The sequence below is a fragment of the Rhopalosiphum padi genome, chromosome 2 (assembly GCF_020882245.1).
Source record: "Rhopalosiphum padi isolate XX-2018 chromosome 2, ASM2088224v1, whole genome shotgun sequence".
NCBI classification, from domain to species: domain Eukaryota; kingdom Metazoa; phylum Arthropoda; class Insecta; order Hemiptera; family Aphididae; genus Rhopalosiphum; species Rhopalosiphum padi.
In genome coordinates this window covers 1,626,827-1,649,885 of record NC_083598.1, presented here as the reverse complement: position 1 = coordinate 1,649,885, position 23,059 = coordinate 1,626,827, and the positions used below count along the sequence as shown (strand labels likewise).

General features: G+C 35.5%; 2 protein-coding genes and 1 long non-coding RNA gene across 3 annotated transcripts; 1 reads left to right on the top strand and 2 right to left on the bottom strand.

Annotated features, from left to right (window-relative positions):
• Positions 1–416: 416 nt before the first annotated feature.
• Positions 417–1,844, bottom strand: LOC132920360 (PRKR-interacting protein 1 homolog). Its single transcript, XM_060982690.1, has 3 exons — positions 1,537–1,844; positions 805–984; positions 417–726 (listed from the first exon to the last, which is right to left on the bottom strand). The coding sequence occupies exons 1-3, from the start codon at positions 1,645–1,647 to the stop codon at positions 505–507; spliced, it is 513 nt and encodes a 170-aa protein (XP_060838673.1). The 5' UTR covers positions 1,648–1,844; the 3' UTR covers positions 417–504.
• A 966-nt stretch (positions 1,845–2,810) lies between these two features.
• LOC132922993 (uncharacterized) lies at positions 2,811–5,814 on the top strand. Its single transcript, XR_009661078.1, has 4 exons — positions 2,811–3,093; positions 5,204–5,315; positions 5,476–5,520; positions 5,593–5,814. It is a non-coding gene; the product is annotated as an uncharacterized LOC132922993 (long non-coding RNA).
• Positions 5,815–6,279: 465 nt separating this feature from the next.
• Positions 6,280–9,266, bottom strand: LOC132922315 (zinc finger MYM-type protein 1-like). Its single transcript, XM_060985774.1, has 5 exons — positions 9,171–9,266; positions 8,648–8,737; positions 6,997–8,085; positions 6,549–6,918; positions 6,280–6,425 (listed from the first exon to the last, which is right to left on the bottom strand). Exons 1-5 carry the CDS (start codon positions 9,264–9,266, stop codon positions 6,280–6,282), a joined length of 1,791 nt encoding a protein of 596 aa, XP_060841757.1.
• Between the last annotated feature and the right edge of the window lie 13,793 nt (positions 9,267–23,059).

Sequence of the window (23,059 nt, the reverse complement as noted above, 5' to 3'; positions counted from 1 at the left end):
TTAAAACTGGTGAACGAAAATTTACTATGTCGTATGTTCGTAAGACGAGGACAACACATGCGAGTGCGATGTCCTCTTAACTCAGGAGCCCACACACAAAATGTTGAAAGAATATAGGGGTTCAGCCTAATGGGGTGACAAAAAATGTAAGAATAGACAGAAATTTTTAAGACTTGTACATGGCTAAATTTATGTGACGATCAAAACTAAATAATAGTGAACTGTTTAGACACAATTTGGGGGGTACTTGGGTGTGCTAAGCATCACCAATTTTGAAATTAGTACCCCTAAATTGTTTCATGTTAATTTAGATTTTAATAGTAACAGATATCCATAACCTTAAAAATAACAAAATAGGATAGAGGAGCTTTAGCACCTTGATTTATAAGACAAAATTCTACTGATATAAATAATGGTTTAAGTATTATTTTTAGTATTTAATGAATAATTATTATTATTTACATATTTTTACATTAATATTTTAATTTTAATATTGTGCTACATTTACGTTTCTGTTAAATTTTGATCATTATCATCATCATCATTATCACTAGTAGAGTCACTTTCATTAACATTGTTCGCAGTATTATTCTTCTTAGACATCTTACACTTTTCTCTTAAAACCTTTTTTCTTTTTAATCTCTTTGCTCTTTTCTTAGCTGTACGTCCTTCAGCCATTTGTTTGTTTTCTAATATTTTTTGACGATACGCTTCTTCCAAAAGTTCCTTTTAAAAAAAATTAAACAAATAATATTAATACATTTAAATCATTTAACACAAATTAATTTTAATAAAATGTCTTACTTTTTCTGCCTTTACTTGTATATGCTTTTGTCTAGCATATTCTTTGCGTCTTAAGTGTCGATAAACATGAAACTCTCCACTGCCAGCTCCAGCACTTGATCCCATAACATTTCTTACAAATTCGGGGACATGAGGGGATTTTTTGTCAGATCGTGGCTCAGGTATATAAACAGGTTTATCCTAATCACATAGTAATCAGATTATTTAAATAATTTTCCAAATAAATATATTAACAATTATATAGGTATTTAATTTGTTTAAAACATTTTATTTTATTAATGATAACATTACTAATATACCTAATTTTGTTAGTAAACTTAATGTTTAATTTATGTACATTTTCCAAAAATTAATTAAACTCCTCATATTATCCAATTTATCATTATTATTAACAGTAAAACAAACATATTAATCAAATCAACAAGTAGAATACTTTAAAAATGTATTCTTAGTTAATTTCAAAAAACCAAACATGCACATGCTGCACTAGCATGTTTGAATTGCCCATGAAACACAAATTACACAATACTCAAGGTAAGTAAACTTAAATAGAAATATACTGATCACTATAACCAATCTTCTATGTCTTAATCAAGTCAAGTTAGCCATAACTGATTTTCAAAACATATTTACCATGCATTTGCATAATTTGATCCCAGGTGTTAAAGTATTCAGCCTGAAGCAGTGAAGCTGAGTTATTAACTATAATATAATAAAACCATTTGCACTTACAGGATTCTTCATTAGTCTTTCGAGTTTCAAACGTTGTAAATCAGTAGCATTTTTTACTAATTTTCTTACTTCAGTTGTCTTGGAGCTACCATTTTCACCTTCTTCTGTCATTTTTACGTATTTAAATTTATACAATGAACAAATAATCTGATATCCGAATATTGCAAAAAATGAATAAAAATTTGTATATTATTTTAATACTAAGAATATAATATATATTAAATATAAATAATCATGGTGCAACGAATAATGATTAATATTATTATGTATTATTTAATATTTTGTGTATAAACAACGAACTTCTTACAAGATCTTCAATGACGTGATTGTAGTTCTTATCTTTTAGAATTTATCATTTTATCACATATTCATAAAGTGGTAAACTGGTAACATTGTTAACCACAATGACGCAAATTTAGTTGCTTGTGTATCACTTATAAGGAGTTAATAGTTAATAAATATATGAAACAATTCTAGTTTAGCTTCCATAAGTTCCAAAGGAAGTTTGAGCAACTTTTTTTTAAAGTACTACTAAATAAAGCATACAAAAACACATTTTGAAAAAAAAAATCGCTTGGGAGCTAAACTAGAATTATATCATATCTGGCCCGGCCCGCCTGACTGGACCGGGCCGGACTTTAAAAAAAATTAAAAAGGTCTGGATCGAGCTTTTTAAGGATTTTTTACATCTCGCCTGGGCATTTTTTGGTTTTTTTTTTGTATGACAAATATAATCATTATTTAAAATTAAAATGATAAGTTTACAGTTTGACGTTAGAATTATTACGAATAACAAATATTATGTAATTCGTGGAACGTGGGTACTGGCCACTGGGTTACCCCTCAGTGGCGCCGATCCCTATATCCAAGTATGGCGACTGCCATAGTGAATTATGTGGTGGGTATGTGGGTAGGTGGGTGAGTACTAGGTGCTGGGTAGGTGAGTAGGTGACACATAACTTGGTAAGATGTAAAATATATTATGAAAGTATTAAACTATTAAGCAGTTGTGAATTGTGATAGGCCGTAAATACAAGCCGTAGTCGGTAGACCGTTAATAACAATGCAGATAATACGATAATGATAGTGCGATGCGCTGTAAAATCCCAAATATATCTATTTTTAGATTGTGTTATAGATGTTTTTGTAATATCCGCTAGCTGGTTGTTTAGCTTTCCTTGTCAACACTTGACATGAATATTACTTATCAGTATCAAGTATCAACTATATATTATGTTAAATAAATACTAAATATGTTCTATTTCTATGTTCATTGTCCATTGCTCGTTGTTCACTGTCACACTTGTTGTACGTTGTATTTTTAAAGTTATTTACCGTATGTGATGAATAATTATAATTATTATTATTATTATTTTAATTATTGTAATTAAATTATGGATTCCACATCTACAAAACTAAGTATTTGTCATTGCGGCAAAAAAATGAGAAGCTTAAATTCACATAATTATAGGTTGCACATTAAATCATGCAAGCAACGCAAATTGTCTGAGACTAGTGTCAAAATCAGTATCTTTTTTAAGGTGAAAACTGTGGAATGTAAGTATAATTTTTATTTATTTTTAAAATCACTAAGCACTTAAATTTTTTGTGAAACAAAGTTATTTGTTTTTCATAAATTTTTAATACTTTTCTTAATATTTAAAAGTAGCTTTTTGGCTTTTGCCATCGTACCACCCTATTGTTATGCCACCGATACCATAATTTTCTAGAGATGATAATTATTATTTTCATAATTTGATAAATATAAGGTACTGTATTATTAAAAATGATAATTATGATACAAATGACTTGTATTTGAAATACAAATTAAAACAAATCTGTATTTATAAGACATTATCCATTTATAGTTAGTACTTATTATGAATTTACATATTATATTATTATGTTATTAAATATGAATTTTAACTTATCTAATACTGATCATCTCCTAAAACTAAATAATGTTAAATCTACTTATGTAGATTCCATAAATAATATCGTTTTGCATAAAGGTGATTTTTCCATCTTTCAAATAAATATTAGTAGTATTAGTGCTCATTTTAATGATCTAGCAATTTTACTAGGCTCAGTTGTAAGTTATTTTGATATTATCGTGTTATGTGAAACATGGCTTTTAAATGACTACCAATTTAAGTTAAATGGTTATAAAACTATAAATTCTTTAGGTATTTTTAACAAAAGTGATGGAGTCACAGTCTTAATTAGACAATCCATTAATGTATTACAAATTGAAAAGCAAATATTATTAAACTGTAATTCAATACAACTTATATTTCAAATAGACAAGTTAGTATTTTCAATGATTTGTATTTATAGATCTCCAAATGATAACTTGGAATTATTTCTTAAAAGCTTAGAATTAACTTTACCTCAAATTAATAAACGCTATAAAAATATTATTTACGGAGACATAAATATTGATATAATAAGAAACTCAAATATTAGCAATGAATATTTAAATATTATGGCGAGAAATGGATTTTTGCGTTGCATTGTACTGGAGTAACTAATCATTCAAAAACGTGCATTGATCATATTTTTGTTAGAAACATTGATTCTAATACAGTAATATCTAATATTTTAAGGTGTGATATAACTGACCATTATTCTACAATTTTAATTATATCCAATATTAATAATATCGAAATAGCATCGAATTGCTTGTTAAGAAATAACCTTATTGTTCATTCGTTAAAATGTAATTATCATCTTAGTGCAACTTGTACTTCTAAATGTATTATACTTGAAAAGGTAAATGAAATAAAATATCTTGGAATAATTGTTAACTGTAGATTTAAATGGGAAAGTCATATAAATTATATTAATAATACTTTACATAAATTTTTCTACTTCTTTAAAGAAGCTAGATACTTATTTAATAATTATTATAAAAGAATGATTTATCTTGCATATTTAGTTCAATCAATTTATTCTTATGGTATTTCTATTTGGGGAGGAGCCGCAAATAATGTTTTATCTAGGCTTATAGTTACTATTAATGGAATTGTTAAATTTTTATTAAATCTTCCCATGACAACTAGTACATCATCGATTTATAAGGGAATTAATGTAAAGCATTTAAAATGCATTTACAAATTATCGGTTTTAGTCGATTTATATAAACTTAAAATTTAATTACATTGCTAGATCACGAGCACAATACGAGATACAAACAAAATATTATTATACATACTTCTACCAAACCTTAACAAAGTATTTGGTCAACATAGTATATTTTACATGGGTTTGAAATTATGTCATTTACTAAATATTAATATAATCAACTTTAAAAATGTGTTATTATTTAAAAATTATGTAAAACATTTAGACCTATCTACTATCTAGTTTGTAATTGTTATAATTTATAATAATGCAACTATTTTTGTTTTTATCTTATTGTTAGTTAATTTATGCTATATTAACTTTATCTTAATTTGTTTGTTGGTATTTAAATTATTTATTATTAAACATTTATCCATTATGTATTCACTTTAAATAATAAGAACCGTGCCCCCAGCACAAGCTTCGCTTATAGAGGTGCTGCAAAATTCAACTCATATTTTTATAAATAATGTATATATCCTGTTGTTGCAATAAAGATTATTATTATTATAAAAAATATGATAATATTTTGTTTTATAAATAGATGCAACTAATGTGACTGATGACACTGTATCAGAATAACATAACTGTTTTTCAATGGATCAAAACAGCCAACAATGTAAAAGCTTTATTAATACCATCTAATTCATCTTCTGGTAGGTACAATTTAATTTAATCAAATTGAAAACAAATTATATTTTAAAAAGGTATTTAAAATATATATTTTTTTTTCATGAATAATAATACCTAATGTGATTGATGACACTGTATTGTATGAACATGGTTGTTCTTCATTTGATCAAAATATTAAAACAGTTAACAATTTAGAAGCTTTATTAATATCATCTAGTTCATCTTCGGGTAGGTAGAATTTAATTTAATGAAACTTCAAAACAAAAGGTATTTAAAATATTTTTTTTTTTTCACGAATAGATACACCTAATGTGATTAATGACACCAGTGGCGTAGCCAGGAATTACCTGAGGGGGGGGGGGTTAATGACTTTTTTTTTCTCACCTCTAAAATATATTGTTCAGGAGTGGTAAAACCAAATGCGCTAAAATGTACCGAGTTATACGTTTATATACGCTTATTTAATAATAAATTTATTTTTGATTAACTGAAGCTGAATAATTATATTTATTTATGTTAATATTAAACACGCAATACACACTTATTGACTTATTATTACAAACAAGTAAAAATATAAAATAAAAAAAACTTTAAATTTTAATATTAATGTTAATATATTTTTTCACATTATAAATTACAAGCTATAGCAATCTTATTTTCCTTGTGTCTTTTGCAAAGTCATTAAGAACTTCATCTGTTGTTAAAATAATTTCACGATGAATATTTAGTAGTGCTAAACTATTTTATTCAGTTTTCTCCAATAGTATTTCTAAGGTATGTCTTAAGTCTTTTTAACGTAGAAAATGACCTTTCACTGCTTGCTGTAGTTACGGGAAGTGTAGCTATTATCTGGAAAAGTTTATAAGTAGATGGAAAAATGAGTGGCTTACATGCTATAAGAGCTTCTAATGCATTTTTCGGTTTTTCTGCTCCAATAAATTTTTGTGTCCATGTCAATACTTCTCCAATTACTGAATTTGAACTACATTAAAGATCTTCATTATACTTTTCTGCCAAACTTTTTATGTTTTCTTCTCTATTTGGCAAATTATTGTTTGGTAAGAGACAGCAAAAATTGGTAATTAGAGATTTATGTGCAATGAACCTATCATGAAGTTGACTAATAAAATTATCTAAAAATGGAATAAATAATGATATTTTATAGTATTCGTTTGGACAAGTAATTTTTACATTAAACCAATTTTTTTGTGTATTGGTTAAACGAGGTAAAGTTAATTCAATATCAAGTGACATACATTTTTCTTTCACTTTCAAAAATAGTTTCTTAAAATCCTCATCTGCATTATTTCTGATATTTTTTAACACATCAGATACATTATCTGCCAGAGACATGGCTTCAATTAAATCTATATTTTTCATTTGAAGAAGTTTAGTAAGAGGTAAACTTATGCTAAATACTTTTGCTAACAGATGTGTTGCCAAAATAAATTCAGGTTGCTTAATAGCACACAAAAGTTGATAAGCTCCTGATGACGATTCTCTGTCTGGCCATGTAGAAATAATCGATAATCCATCAATAACTGCATCAAATAATTCCATAAAAGTAATTATGGAGTCATGCCGATCGACCCATCTTGTTGGACAAAGTAATTTTAGTTTAGTAATCTGTGATTCAGAACATACACGTTTTATTGATTCTAACATTACATTTTGTCGTTTAGGGTATTTAAAAAACACACATACTTTTTGTATGGTACCAGTACAGTTTCGTATAGATTGAATGTTACATGTGTCGGATATTGCTAGATTTAAACAATGTGAGGTGCAATGAATGTAGTGAGCAAGTGGATATTTTTTGGTAACGTGGGATTGTACACCATTAAAGCATCCACTCATGGTAGCTACACCATCAAAACCTTGGCCTCTTAAATATTTCAAATCAATACCAAGTTTATCCAGGGTATTTAAAAGTGTGTTTGCTAAACCCATACCTGTAACATCAGTAACAGGAACAAACGTTAAGAAATCTTCTCTCATTTGCATTGAAGAAAATTCAAAATAACGTGAAAGAGAAAATTGCTCAATTCCCGATATATCGGCAGTTTCATCTGCTAATACAGTGAAACATTTAGCAGCATTAACTTTTGAAATAATTTGTTTTAATATTAAATTTGAACAAGAAGTTAATATTTGGTTTTGGATATCAGCACTAATATAACTTGCATTTCCCTGAGCAGTTTTTAAATGTTCAGCTAGATTTATATCACCAGACATAACTTTAAATCGTAAGAGTGATCTAAAATTACCATCATTTTCAACAGGAGGATTGTCACAGTTTATTGGACCTGAGTCTCGATGACCACGCAAAGGTAGACCTTGACGGCCACAAAATATGACAGTTTCAATAATTGGTTTTAATTTGGCGCGGTTTTGTTCTATCTCAGATTTCAATTTTTTATCCAGTTGTATTAAAATAGAATCAGTAGTTTTATTAGACACTGACATTAAACAATGAAACTTTAATAATGTCATTTTATGGTATTTATTGTTATCGTGTTTATTAAATTCTTCTATTGCGTGTTTCCAATTTGAAAACGGTGTTAAAACAAATTTACCCAATTTTTGACTACCCGAACCACCTTCATGTTCATTAAAAATTACACAATATTTACATAATGCGCCATCAAACATTTTTGAGTAAGCAATCCAAGTCCACTTGTAAAGCCAATGGTGTTGGAATTTAAGATTTCTTTTATTGTTTGTTGGATATTTATAACTTTGTTCAAGAATCCACAATGATTGCAATATTTCAATTCGTTTAATAGATTCAATCTTAAATAATAAACAAACTTATTAATAATTAAATATTTCAAATTTATAAATATTAAGTGTAATCATTCTACATTTCTAAATGCAACTAGTACCTAAAATGAACAAAACTAGATATACCCTAATTTTGTATAATATTCAATATAGGTAGTATAGTACTAAAAAATATTAAAATTTTATTTTAATAAAGCTCATTTGCAAAAGCAGCATGCCATTATATAATTAGCGATTAGGTATTTACAAACTGAATTTAAATCAAGCTAAATAAAGCTGAAATTTATTTAAAAAAGTATATATACAGTGTACCTTACTGGAAACTAATATAAATCATAAATGTATGTCATTATATCAATTCCCTAATCATTTAATAGTGTACACACAATTAAATGAAAAACGCTTTACTTAAGTTATCAGAATTATGGATCACCAAAAATCTAAAATATAATTAAATGAGTTTTATCTAGTAGTTCATTGTTATTACCTATTGTATTCAAAATTGCATATTAATTTAAGTAAATCAAATAATATTGTGTAAGGATTTAATATTTAACTATTTAATACTTACCCTTTCAGAACAATTAACAAATAAACCAATATCATTTGTTGACTTTGCTGTTTTATATTCATCCATATTTACTATTAATACTGGTGTGGACTAAAAATATAAAAGTAATTTAATATTTTAAACTATGACAGAACATTATGTTTTAAAATAATATAATATTTATAAACATCTTACAATTGAACAATCTGCATTTGTATTCAATTCTTATGAATTTTTGTTAATCACTGTAGCATTTGTATTGTCAGAAATAGCAACTAAATGAGCATCCTAGATTATAATTATTAATTAGTTACAAAAAAAAAAAAAAATCATTATAGATATTTGAAATTTAAACTCATGTATTAGGTAATATATATATTTAAAAAAAATGATTTTACGGGGTGCCACCACTGGGTGACCTCCCCTCCCGACAATCAAATTTCATCCAATTTACTTATTATATAACATGTACAGTGTACACTGTACAGATTATAAATATATTAAATTTTGTTTCAATAAGAAAAAAAAATGATAAAATACTTACATCTAATGATTCAGGAATTTTTTTTTTAAAAAACTGTAAAATAGTTTTTGATTGTCCTTGTTCTTGCTTGAGTGCTTTTCTCTTCAGATTATTCATAGTGATTATTTTGTTCATATTATCATACGACAATGTTTCACTCATGACAAAATAAATCTATTTTTTCATGGTTTCACTTTCGCAGTGACACGGACACTATCGTATATGGTATAAAAGTATAAATAGAACAATATTACCCGTCGCCGTCGTCGGGTTGCCTCATACATACACGCCATAGACATATACATATTATGTTTATATTATAAAATTCAGAGTAGATGCGGGATCGCTCGGTCGTCGGTGCGATAAGCACGCGACGATCACCGAATAGCGTCCCACAGCCGTACATAGAAAATACTAAAATAATATTAATAAAAATAAAAATAAAAGTATTAAAATCATACAATAATAACATTTTTTTAAGGCCAAGGGGGGGGGATTGAACCCCTAAGCCCACCCCTGGCTACGCCACTGAATGACACTGTATTGTATGAACATGATTGTTCTTCAATGGATCAAAATATTAAAACAGCCAACAATGTTGAAGCTTTATTGGTCTGGGTAATAGGAATAATAGCATTATTTATAAGAAATTAATATCTCAATAACAACATAACCGCAATATATAGATAAGCGGGATAGGGGTTTATTGTACAATAAGTGACGTACTGAGTAACCGAGTCCATATTATTACAAAATGTCAAAGAATTTTTATAGAAAGTTACAAAGAAAAAAAAATACCATAAAGAATAAAGGTAAAGTGTTAAATTAAAAAATTTAATATTTTTATTTGTTATTTGTAATTTTAATTTTTTTTTTTTTAAACATCGTGTTTCCCGGGTGATGGCATTGTTTATTCGTTAATTTAACAGCAAACGTATTGTAAGCATCATAAGACAAAATAAACTCGTGGATTTCACAACGATGTTGAACACGACATGCTGTGTGTAAGATTTTAGCATCATTATATCCCACATATAGGAAGATATCGAAAAAATTATTGCAGCAGTTGTGACGCTATTGATCGTCCTATTTTCGATGGTTAACTTCACCGCACGGTTGGCCGAGGAGGAGTTGAATGTGATAATCAGGACAACGGCAGACGACGGCGCCCAATGTCTGGAGCCAAGGACACATGTTCACTCATATCGTCTTGTAAGCGGCTATTGGTCCGGTCGATCGCGGCGGCCGTGACCGCGACGTAATTTTGGTGGGTGTGCTTTGTCACCCTAATACGCCGGTGTACTCGTATTTTGGAGGGATGTAGTTAATCATATAAGTAATCCGTAATTTGTGCTCGATTACCGGCAAGATTGTTATCCGGTGACGTTCTTTTTAATATTATACAATCTAAGTATCTTGTACTTGTACACCCGTTTTATCTTAAATACATTTTAAACAATTCAACCAGGAACATGTTCACTCATAACGTTCAGTAAACGGCCATTGGTCCGGTCGATCGCGTTGTTTATTCGTTAATTTAAAAGCAGACGTGTATTCTAAGCATCATAAGACAAAATAAAATTATGGGTTTCACAGCGATGTCGAACCAGACATGCTGTGAGGAAGAGTTTAGCATCATTCTATCCCACATATGGGAAGAAATCAAAAAATTTATTGCAGCAGTTGTGAAGCTATTGATCGTCCTAATTTCGATGGTTAACTTCACCGCACGGTTGGCCGAGGAGGTGTTGAATGTGATAATCAGGACAACGGCAGACGACGGCGCCCAATGTCTGGAGCCAAGGACACATGTTCACTCATATCGTCTTGTAAGCGGCTATTGTTCCGGTCAATCGCGGCGGCCGTGACCGCGACGTCATTTTGGTGGGTGTGCTTTGTCACCCTAATACGCCGGTGTACTCGTATTTTGGAGGGATGTAGTTAATCATATAAGTAATCCGTAATTTGTGCTCGATTACCGGCAAGATTGTTATCCGGTGACGTTCTTTTTAATATTATACAATCTAAGTATCTTGTACTTGTACACCCGTTTTATCTTAAATACATTTTAAACAATTCAACCAGGAACATGTTCACTCATAACGTTCAGTAAACGGCCATTGGTCCGGTCGATCGCGTTGTTTATTCGTTAATTTAAAAGTAGACGTGTATTGTAAGCATCATAAGACACAAACTCATGGGTTTCAAAACGATGTCGAACCAGACATGCTGTGAGGAAGAGTTTAACATCATTCTATCCCACATATGGGAAGAAATCAAAAAATTTATTGCAGCAGTTGTGAAGCTATTGATCGTCCTAATTTCGATGGTTAACTTCACCGCACGGTTGGCCGAGGAGGTGTTGAATGTGATAATCAGGACAACGGCAGACGACGGCGCCCAATGTCTGGAGCCAAGGACACATGTTCACTCATATCGTCTTGTAAGCGGCTATTGTTCCGGTCAATCGCGGCGGCCGTGACCGCGACGTCATTTTGGTGGGTGTGCTTTGTCACCCTAATACGCCGGTGTACTCGTATTTTGGAGGGATGTAGTTAATCATATAAGTAATCCGTAATTTGTGCTCGATTACCGGCAAGATTGTTATCCGGTGACGTTCTTTTTAATATTATACAATCTAAGTATCTTGTACTTGTACACCCGTTTTATCTTAAATACATTTTAAACAATTCAACCAGGAACATGTTCACTCATAACGTTCAGTAAACGGCCATTGGTCCGGTCGATCGCGTTGTTTATTCGTTAATTTAAAAGTAGACGTGTATTGTAAGCATCATAAGACACAAACTCATGGGTTTCAAAACGATGTCGAACCAGACATGCTGTGAGGAAGAGTTTAACATCATTCTATCCCACATATGGGAAGAAATCAAAAAATTTATTGCAGCAGTTGTGAAGCTATTGATCGTCCTAATTTCGATGGTTAACTTCACCGCACGGTTGGCCGAGGAGGAGTTGAATGTGATAATCAGGACAACGGCAGACGACGGCGCCCAATGTCTGGAGCCAAGGACACATGTTCACTCATATCGTCTTGTAAGCGGCTATTGTTCCGGTCGATCGCGGCGGCCGTGACCGCGACGTCATTTTGGTGGGTGTGCTTTGTCACCCTAATACGCCGGTGTACTCGTATTTTGGAGGGATGTAGTTAATAATATAAGTAATCCGTAATTTGTGCTCGATTACCGGCAAGATTGTTATCCGGTGACGTTCTTTTTAATATTATACAATCTAAGTATCTTGTACTTGTACACCCGTTTTATCTTAAATACATTTTAAACAATTCAACCAGGAACATGTTCACTCATAACGTTCAGTAAACGGCCATTGGTCCGGTCGATCGCGTTGTTTATTCGTTAATTTAAAAGCAGACGTGTATTCTAAGCATCATAAGACAAAATAAACTCATGGGTTTCACAACGATGTCGAACCAGACATGCTGTGAGGAAGAGTTTAGCATCATTCTATCCCACATATGGGAAGAAATCAAAAAATTTATTGCAGCAGTTGTGAAGCTATTGAGCGTCCTAATTTCGATGGTTAACTTCACCGCACGGTTGGCCGAGGAGGTGTTGAATGTGATAATCAGGAAAACGGCAGACGACGGCGCCCAATGTCTGGAGCCAAGGACACATGTTCACTCATATCGTCTTGTAAGCGGCTATTGTTCCGGTCGATCGCGGCGGCCGTGACCGCGACGTAATTTTGGTGGGTGTGCTTTGTCACCCTAATACGCCGGTGTACTCGTATTTTGGAGGGATGTAGTTAATCATATAAGTAATCCGTAATTTGTGCTCGATTACCGGCAAGATTGTTATCCGGTGACGTTCTTTTTAATATTATACAATCTAAGTATCTTGTACTTGTACACCCGTTTTATCTTAAATACATTTTAAACAATTCAACCAGGAACATGTTCACTCATAACGTTCAGTAAACGGCCATTGGTCCGGTCGATCGCGTTGTTTATTCGTTAATTTAAAAGTAGACGTGTATTGTAAGCATCATAAGACACAAACTCATGGGTTTCACAACGATGTCGAACCAGACATGCTGTGAGGAAGAGTTTAACATCATTCTATCCCACATATGGGAAGAAATCAAAAAATTTATTGAAGCAGTTGTGAAGCTATTGATCGTCCTAATTTCGATGGTTAACTTCACCGCACGGTTAGCCGAGGAGGTGTTGAATGTGATAATCAGGACAACGGCAGACGACGGCGCCCAATGTCTGGAGCCAAGGACACATGTTCACTCATATCGTCTTGTAAGCGGCTATTGTTCCGGTCGATCGCGGCGGCCGTGACCGCGACGTCATTTTGGTGGGTGTGCTTTGTCACCCTAATACGCCGGTGTACTCGTATTTTGGAGGGATGTAGTTAATCATATAAGTAATCCGTAATTTGTGCTCGATTACCGGCAAGATTGTTATCCGGTGACGTTCTTTTTAATATTATACAATCTAAGTATCTTGTACTTGTACACCCGTTTTATCTTAAATACATTTTAAACAATTCAACCAGGAACATGTTCACTCATAACGTTCAATAAACGGCCATTGGTCCGGTCGATCGCGTTGTTTATTCGTTAATTTAAAAGCAGACGTGTATTGTAAGCATCATAAGACAAAATAAACTCATGGGTTTCACAACGATGTCGAACCAGACATGCTGTGAGGAAGAGTTTAGCATCATTCTATCCCACATATGGGAAGAAATCAAAAAATTTATTGCAGCAGTTGTGAAGCTATTGATCGTCCTAATTTCGATGGTTAACTTCACCGCACGGTTGGCCGAGGAGGTGTTGAATGTGATAATCAGGACAACGGCAGACGACGGCGCCCAATGTCTGGAGCCAAGGACACATGTTCACTCATATCGTCTTGTAAGCGGCTATTGGTCCGGTCGATCGCGGCGGCCGTGACTGCGACGACATTTTGGTGGGTGTGCTTTGTCACCCTAATACGCCGGTGTACTCGTATTTTGGAGGGATGTAGTTAATCATATAAGTAATCCGTAATTTGTGCTCGATTACCGGCAGGATTGTTATCCGGTGACGTTCTTTTTAATATTATACAATCTAAGTATCTTGTACTTGTACACCCGTTTTATCTTAAATACATTTTAAACAATTCAACCAGGAACATGTTCACTCATAACGTTCAGTAAACGGCCATTGGTCCGGTCGATCGCGTTGTTTATTCGTTAATTTAAAAGCAGACTTGTATTGTAAGCATCATAAGACAAAATATACTCATGGGTTTCACAACGATGTCGAACCAGACATGCTGTGAAGAAGATTTTAGATCATTCTATCCCACATATGGGAAGAAATCAAAAAATTTATTGCAGCAGTTGTGAAGCTATTGATCGTCCTAATTTCGATGGTTAACTTCACCGCACGGTTGGCCGAGGAGGAGTTGAATGTGATAATCAGGACAACGGCAGACGACGGCGCCCAATGTCTGGAGCCAAGGACACATGTTCACTCATATCGTCTTGTAAGCGGCTATTGTTCCGGTCGATCGCGGCGGCCGTGACCGCGACGTCATTTTGGTGGGTGTGCTTTGTCACCCTAATACGCCGGTGTACTCGTATTTTGGAGGGATGTAGTTAATCATATAAGTAATCCGTAATTTGTGCTCGATTACCGGCAAGATTGTTATCCGGTGACGTTCTTTTTAATATTATACAATCTAAGTATCTTGTACTTGTACACCCGTTTTATCTTAAATACATTTTAAACAATTCAACCAGGAACATGTTCACTCATAACGTTCAGTAAACGGCCATTGGTCCGGTCGATCGCGTTGTTTATTCGTTAATTTAAAAGCAGACTTGTATTGTAAGCATCATAAGACAAAATATACTCATGGGTTTCACAACGATGTCGAACCAGACATGCTGTGAAGAAGATTTTAGATCATTCTATCCCACATATGGGAAGAAATCAAAAAATTTATTGCAGCAGTTGTGAAGCTATTGATCGTCCTAATTTCGATGGTTAACTTCACCGCACGGTTGGCCGAGGAGGTGTTGAATGTGATAATCAGGACAAAGGCAGACGATGGCGCCCAATGTCTGGAGCCAAGGACACATGTTCACTCATATCGTCTTGTAAGCGGCTAATGTTCCGGTCGATCGCGGCGGCCGTGACCGCGACGTCATTTTGGTGGGTGTGCTTTGTCACCCTAATACGCCGGTGTACTCGTATTTTGGAGGGATGTAGTTAATCATATAAGTAATCCGTAATTTGTGCTCGATTACCGGCAAGATTGTTATCCGGTGACGTTCTTTTTAATATTATACAATCTAAGTATCTTGTACTTGTACACCCGTTTTATCTTAAATACATTTTAAACAATTCAACCAGGAACATGTTCACTCATAACGTTCAGTAAACGGCCATTGGTCCGGTCGATCGCGTTGTTTATTCGTTAATTTAAAAGCAGACTTGTATTGTAAGCATCATAAGACAAAATATACTCATGGGTTTCACAACGATGTCGAACCAGACATGCTGTGAAGAAGATTTTAGATCATTCTATCCCACATATGGGAAGAAATCAAAAAATTTATTGCAGCAGTTGTGAAGCTATTGATCGTCCTAATTTCGATGGTTAACTTCACCGCACGGTTGGCCGAGGAGGTGTTGAATGTGATAATCAGGACAAAGGCAGACGATGGCGCCCAATGTCTGGAGCCAAGGACACATGTTCACTCATATCGTCTTGTAAGCGGCTAATGTTCCGGTCGATCGCGGCGGCCGTGACCGCGACGTCATTTTGGTGGGTGTGCTTTGTCACCCTAATACGCCGGTGTACTCGTATTTTGGAGGGATGTAGTTCATCATATAAGTAATCCGTAATTTGTGCTCGATTACCGGCAAGATTGTTATCCGGTGACGTTCTTTTTAATATTATACAATCTAAGTATCTTGTACTTGTACACCCGTTTTATCTTAAATACATTTTAAACAATTCAACCAGGAACATGTTCACTCATAACGTTCAGTAAACGGCCATTGGTCCGGTCGATCGCGTTGTTTATTCGTTAATTTAAAAGCAGACGTGTATTGTAAGCATCATAAGACAAAATAAACTCATGGGTTTCACAAAGATGTCGAACCAGACATACTGTGAGGAAGATTTTAGCATCATTCTATCCCACATATGGGAAGAAATCAAAAATTTATTGCAGCAGTTGTGAAGCTATTGATCGTCCTAATTTCGATGGTTAACTTCACTGCACGGTTGGCCGAGGAGGTGTTGAATGTGATAATCAGGACAAAGGCAGACGACGGCGCCCAATGTCTGGAGCCAAGGACACATGTTCACTCATATCGTCTTGTAAGCAGCTATTGGTCCGGTCGATCGCGGCGGCCGTGACCGCGACGTCATTTTGGTGGGTGTACATTGTCACCCTAATACGCCGGTGTACTCGTATTTTGGAGGGAAGTAGTTCGTCATATAAGTAATCCGTAATTTGTGCTCGATTACCGGCAAGATTGTTATCCGGTGACGTTCTTTTTAATATTATACAATCTAAGTATCTTTTACTTGTACACCCGTTTTATCTTAAATAAATTTTAAACAATTCAACCAGGAACATGTTCACTCATAACGTTCCGTAAACGGCCATTGGTCCGGTCGATCGCGGCGGCCGTGACCGCGACGTCATTTTGGTGGGTGTACATTGTCACCCTAATACGCCAGTGTACTCGTATTTTGGAGGGAAGTAGTTCATCATATAAGTAATCCGTAATTTGTGCTCGATTACCGGCAAGATTGTTATCCGGTGACGTTCTTTTTAATATTATACAATCTAAGTATCTTTTACTTGTATACCCGTTTTATCTTAAATAAATTTTAAACAATTCAACCAGGAACATGTTCACTCATAACGTTCCGTAAACGGCCATTGGTCCGGTCGATCGCGGCGGCCGTGACCGCGACGTCATTTTGGTGGGTGTACTTTGTCACCCTAATACGCCGGTGTACTCGTATTTTGGAGGGAATTAGTTCATCATATAAGTAATCCGTAATTTGTGCTCGATTACCGGCAAGATTGTTATCCGGTGACGTTCTTTTAATATTATACAATCTAAGTATCTTGTACTTGTACACCCGTTTTATCTTAAATACATTTTAAACAATTCAACCAGGAACATGTTCACTCATAACGTTCAGTAAACGGCCATTGGTCCGGTCGATCGCGTTGTTTATTCGTTAATTTAAAAGCAGACTTGTATTGTAAGCATCATAAGACAAAATATACTCATGGGTTTCACAACGATGTCGAACCAGACATGCTGTGAAGAAGATTTTAGATCATTCTATCCCACATATGGGAAGAAATCAAAAAATTTATTGCAGCAGTTGTGAAGCTATTGATCGTCCTAATTTCGATGGTTAACTTCACCGCACGGTTGGCCGAGGAGGTGTTGAATGTGATAATCACGACAAAGGCAGACGATGGCGCCCAATGTCTGGAGCCAAGGACACATGTTCACTCATATCGTCTTGTAAGCGGCTAATGTTCCGGTCGATCGCGGCGGCCGTGACCGCGACGTCATTTTGGTGGGTGTGCTTTGTCACCCTAATACGCCGGTGTACTCGTATTTTGGAGGGATGTAGTTCATCATATAAGTAATCCGTAATTTGTGCTCGATTACCGGCAAGATTGTTATCCGGTGACGTTCTTTTTAATATTATACAATCTAAGTATCTTGTACTTGTACACCCGTTTTATCTTAAATACATTTTAAACAATTCAACCAGGAACATGTTCACTCATAACGTTCAGTAAACGGCCATTGGTCCGGTCGATCGCGTTGTTTATTCGTTAATTTAAAAGCAGACGTGTATTGTAAGCATCATAAGACAAAATAAACTCATGGGTTTCACAAAGATGTCGAACCAGACATACTGTGAGGAAGATTTTAGCATCATTCTATCCCACATATGGGAAGAAATCAAAAATTTATTGCAGCAGTTGTGAAGCTATTGATCGTCCTAATTTCGATGGTTAACTTCACTGCACGGTTGGCCGAGGAGGTGTTGAATGTGATAATCAGGACAAAGGCAGACGACGGCGCCCAATGTCTGGAGCCAAGGACACATGTTCACTCATATCGTCTTGTAAGCAGCTATTGGTCCGGTCGATCGCGGCGGCCGTGACCGCGACGTCATTTTGGTGGGTGTACATTGTCACCCTAATACGCCGGTGTACTCGTATTTTGGAGGGAAGTAGTTCGTCATATAAGTAATCCGTAATTTGTGCTCGATTACCGGCAAGATTGTTATCCGGTGACGTTCTTTTTAATATTATACAATCTAAGTATCTTTTACTTGTACACCCGTTTTATCTTAAATAAATTTTAAACAATTCAACCAGGAACATGTTCACTCATAACGTTCCGTAAACGGCCATTGGTCCGGTCGATCGCGGCGGCCGTGACCGCGACGTCATTTTGGTGGGTGTACATTGTCACCCTAATACGCCAGTGTACTCGTATTTTGGAGGGAAGTAGTTCATCATATAAGTAATCCGTAATTTGTGCTCGATTACCGGCAAGATTGTTATCCGGTGACGTTCTTTTTAATATTATACAATCTAAGTATCTTTTACTTGTATACCCGTTTTATCTTAAATAAATTTTAAACAATTCAACCAGGAACATGTTCACTCATAACGTTCCGTAAACGGCCATTGGTCCGGTCGATCGCGGCGGCCGTGACCGCGACGTCATTTTGGTGGGTGTACTTTGTCACCCTAATACGCCGGTGTACTCGTATTTTGGAGGGAATTAGTTCATCATATAAGTAATCCGTAATTTGTGCTCGATTACCGGCAAGATTGTTATCCGGTGACGTTCTTTTAATATTATACAATCTAAGTATCTTGTACTTGTACACCCGTTTTATCTTAAATACATTTTAAACAATTCAACCAGGAACATGTTCACTCATAACGTTCAGTAAACGGCCATTGGTCCGGTCGATCGCGTTGTTTATTCGTTAATTTAAAAGTAGACGTGTATTGTAAGCATCATAAGACACAAACTCATGGGTTTCACAACGATGTCGAACCAGACATGCTGTGAGGAAGAGTTTAACATCATTCTATCCCACATATGGGAAGAAATCAAAAAATTTATTGCAGCAGTTGTGAAGCTATTGATCGTCCTAATTTCGATGGTTAACTTCACCGCACGGTTGGCCGAGGAGGAGTTGAATGTGATAATCAGGACAACGGCAGACGACGGCGCCCAATGTCTGGAGCCAAGGACACATGTTCACTCATATCGTCTTGTAAGCGGCTATTGTTCCGGTCGATCGCGGCGGCCGTGACCGCGACGTCATTTTGGTGGGTGTGCTTTGTCACCCTAATACGCCGGTGTACTCGTATTTTGGAGGGATGTAGTTCATCATATAAGTAATCCGTAATTTGTGCTCGATTACCGGCAAGATTGTTATCCGGTGACGTTCTTTTTAATATTATACAATCTAAGTATCTTGTACTTGTACACCCGTTTTATCTTAAATACATTTTAAACAATTCAACCAGGAACATGTTCACTCATAACGTTCAGTAAACGGCCATTGGTCCGGTCGATCGCGTTGTTTATTCGTTAATTTAAAAGCAGACGTGTATTGTAAGCATCATAAGACAAAATAAACTCATGGGTTTCACAAAGATGTCGAACCAGACATACTGTGAGGAAGATTTTAGCATCATTCTATCCCACATATGGGAAGAAATCAAAAATTTATTGCAGCAGTTGTGAAGCTATTGATCGTCCTAATTTCGATGGTTAACTTCACTGCACGGTTGGCCGAGGAGGTGTTGAATGTGATAATCAGGACAAAGGCAGACGACGGCGCCCAATGTCTGGAGCCAAGGACACATGTTCACTCATATCGTCTTGTAAGCAGCTATTGGTCCGGTCGATCGCGGCGGCCGTGACCGCGACGTCATTTTGGTGGGTGTACATTGTCACCCTAATACGCCGGTGTACTCGTATTTTGGAGGGAAGTAGTTCGTCATATAAGTAATCCGTAATTTGTGCTCGATTACCGGCAAGATTGTTATCCGGTGACGTTCTTTTTAATATTATACAATCTAAGTATCTTTTACTTGTACACCCGTTTTATCTTAAATAAATTTTAAACAATTCAACCAGGAACATGTTCACTCATAACGTTCCGTAAACGGCCATTGGTCCGGTCGATCGCGGCGGCCGTGACCGCGACGTCATTTTGGTGGGTGTACATTGTCACCCTAATACGCCAGTGTACTCGTATTTTGGAGGGAAGTAGTTCATCATATAAGTAATCCGTAATTTGTGCTCGATTACCGGCAAGATTGTTATCCGGTGACGTTCTTTTTAATATTATACAATCTAAGTATCTTTTACTTGTATACCCGTTTTATCTTAAATAAATTTTAAACAATTCAACCAGGAACATGTTCACTCATAACGTTCCGTAAACGGCCATTGGTCCGGTCGATCGCGGCGGCCGTGACCGCGACGTCATTTTGGTGGGTGTACTTTGTCACCCTAATACGCCGGTGTACTCGTATTTTGGAGGGAATTAGTTCATCATATAAGTAATCCGTAATTTGTGCTCGATTACCGGCAAGATTGTTATCCGGTGACGTTCTTTTAATATTATACAATCTAAGTATCTTGTACTTGTACACCCGTTTTATCTTAAATACATTTTAAACAATTCAACCAGGAACATGTTCACTCATAACGTTCAGTAAACGGCCATTGGTCCGGTCGATCGCGTTGTTTATACGTTAATTTAAAAGTAGACGTGTATTGTAAGCATCATAAGACACAAACTCATGGGTTTCACAACGATGTCGAACCAGACATGCTGTGAGGAAGAGTTTAACATCATTCTATCCCACATATGGGAAGAAATCAAAAAATTTATTGCAGCAGTTGTGAAGCTATTGATCGTCCTAATTTCGATGGTTAACTTCACCGCACGGTTGGCCGAGGAGGAGTTGAATGTGATAATCAGGACAACGGCAGACGACGGCGCCCAATGTCTGGAGCCAAGGACACATGTTCACTCATATCGTCTTGTAAGCGGCTATTGTTCCGGTCGATCGCGGCGGCCGTGACCGCGACGTCATTTTGGTGGGTGTGCTTTGTCACCCTAATACGCCGGTGTACTCGTATTTTGGAGGGATGTAGTTAATCATATAAGTAATCCGTAATTTGTGCTCGATTACCGGCAAGATTGTTATCCGGTGACGTTCTTTTTAATATTATACAATCTAAGTATCTTGTACTTGTACACCCGTTTTATCTTAAATACATTTTAAACAATTCAACCAGGAACATGTTCACTCATAACGTTCAGTAAACGGCCATTGGTCCGGTCGATCGCGTTGTTTATTCGTTAATTTAAAAGCAGACGTGTATTCTAAGCATCATAAGACAAAATAAACTCATGGGTTTCACAACGATGTCGAACCAGACATGCTGTGAGGAAGAGTTTAGCATCATTCTATCCCACATATGGGAAGAAATCAAAAAATTTATTGCAGCAGTTGTGAAGCTATTGATCGTCCTAATTTCGATGGTTAACTTCACCGCACGGTTGGCCGAGGAGGTGTTGAATGTGATAATCAGGACAACGGCAGACGACGGCGCCCAATGTCTGGAGCCAAGGACACATGTTCACTCATATCGTCTTGTAAGCGGCTATTGGTCCGGTCGATCGCGGCGGCCGTGACTGCGACGACATTTTGGTGGGTGTGCTTTGTCACCCTAATACGCCGGTGTACTCGTATTTTGGAGGGATGTAGTTAATCATATAAGTAATCCGTAATTTGTGCTCGATTACCGGCAGGATTGTTATCCGGTGACGTTCTTTTTAATATTATACAATCTAAGTATCTTGTACTTGTACACCCGTTTTATCTTAAATACATTTTAAACAATTCAACCAGGAACATGTTCACTCATAACGTTCAGTAAACGGCCATTGGTCCGGTCGATCGCGTTGTTTATTCGTTAATTTAAAAGCAGACTTGTATTGTAAGCATCATAAGACAAAATATACTCATGGGTTTCACAACGATGTCGAACCAGACATGCTGTGAAGAAGATTTTAGATCATTCTATCCCACATATGGGAAGAAATCAAAAAATTTATTGCAGCAGTTGTGAAGCTATTGATCGTCCTAATTTCGATGGTTAACTTCACCGCACGGTTGGCCGAGGAGGTGTTGAATGTGATAATCAGGACAAAGGCAGACGATGGCGCCCAATGTCTGGAGCCAAGGACACATGTTCACTCATATCGTCTTGTAAGCGGCTAATGTTCCGGTCGATCGCGGCGGCCGTGACCGCGACGTCATTTTGGTGGGTGTGCTTTGTCACCCTAATACGCCGGTGTACTCGTATTTTGGAGGGATGTAGTTAATCATATAAGTAATCCGTAATTTGTGCTCGATTACCGGCAAGATTGTTATCCGGTGACGTTCTTTTTAATATTATACAATCTAAGTATCTTGTACTTGTACACCCGTTTTATCTTAAATACATTTTAAACAATTCAACCAGGAACATGTTCACTCATAACGTTCAGTAAACGGCCATTGGTCCGGTCGATCGCGTTGTTTATTCGTTAATTTAAAAGCAGACTTGTATTGTAAGCATCATAAGACAAAATATACTCATGGGTTTCACAACGATGTCGAACCAGACATGCTGTGAAGAAGATTTTAGATCATTCTATCCCACATATGGGAAGAAATCAAAAAATTTATTGCAGCAGTTGTGAAGCTATTGATCGTCCTAATTTCGATGGTTAACCTCACCGCACGGTTGGCCGAGGAGGTGTTGAATGTGATAATCAGGAC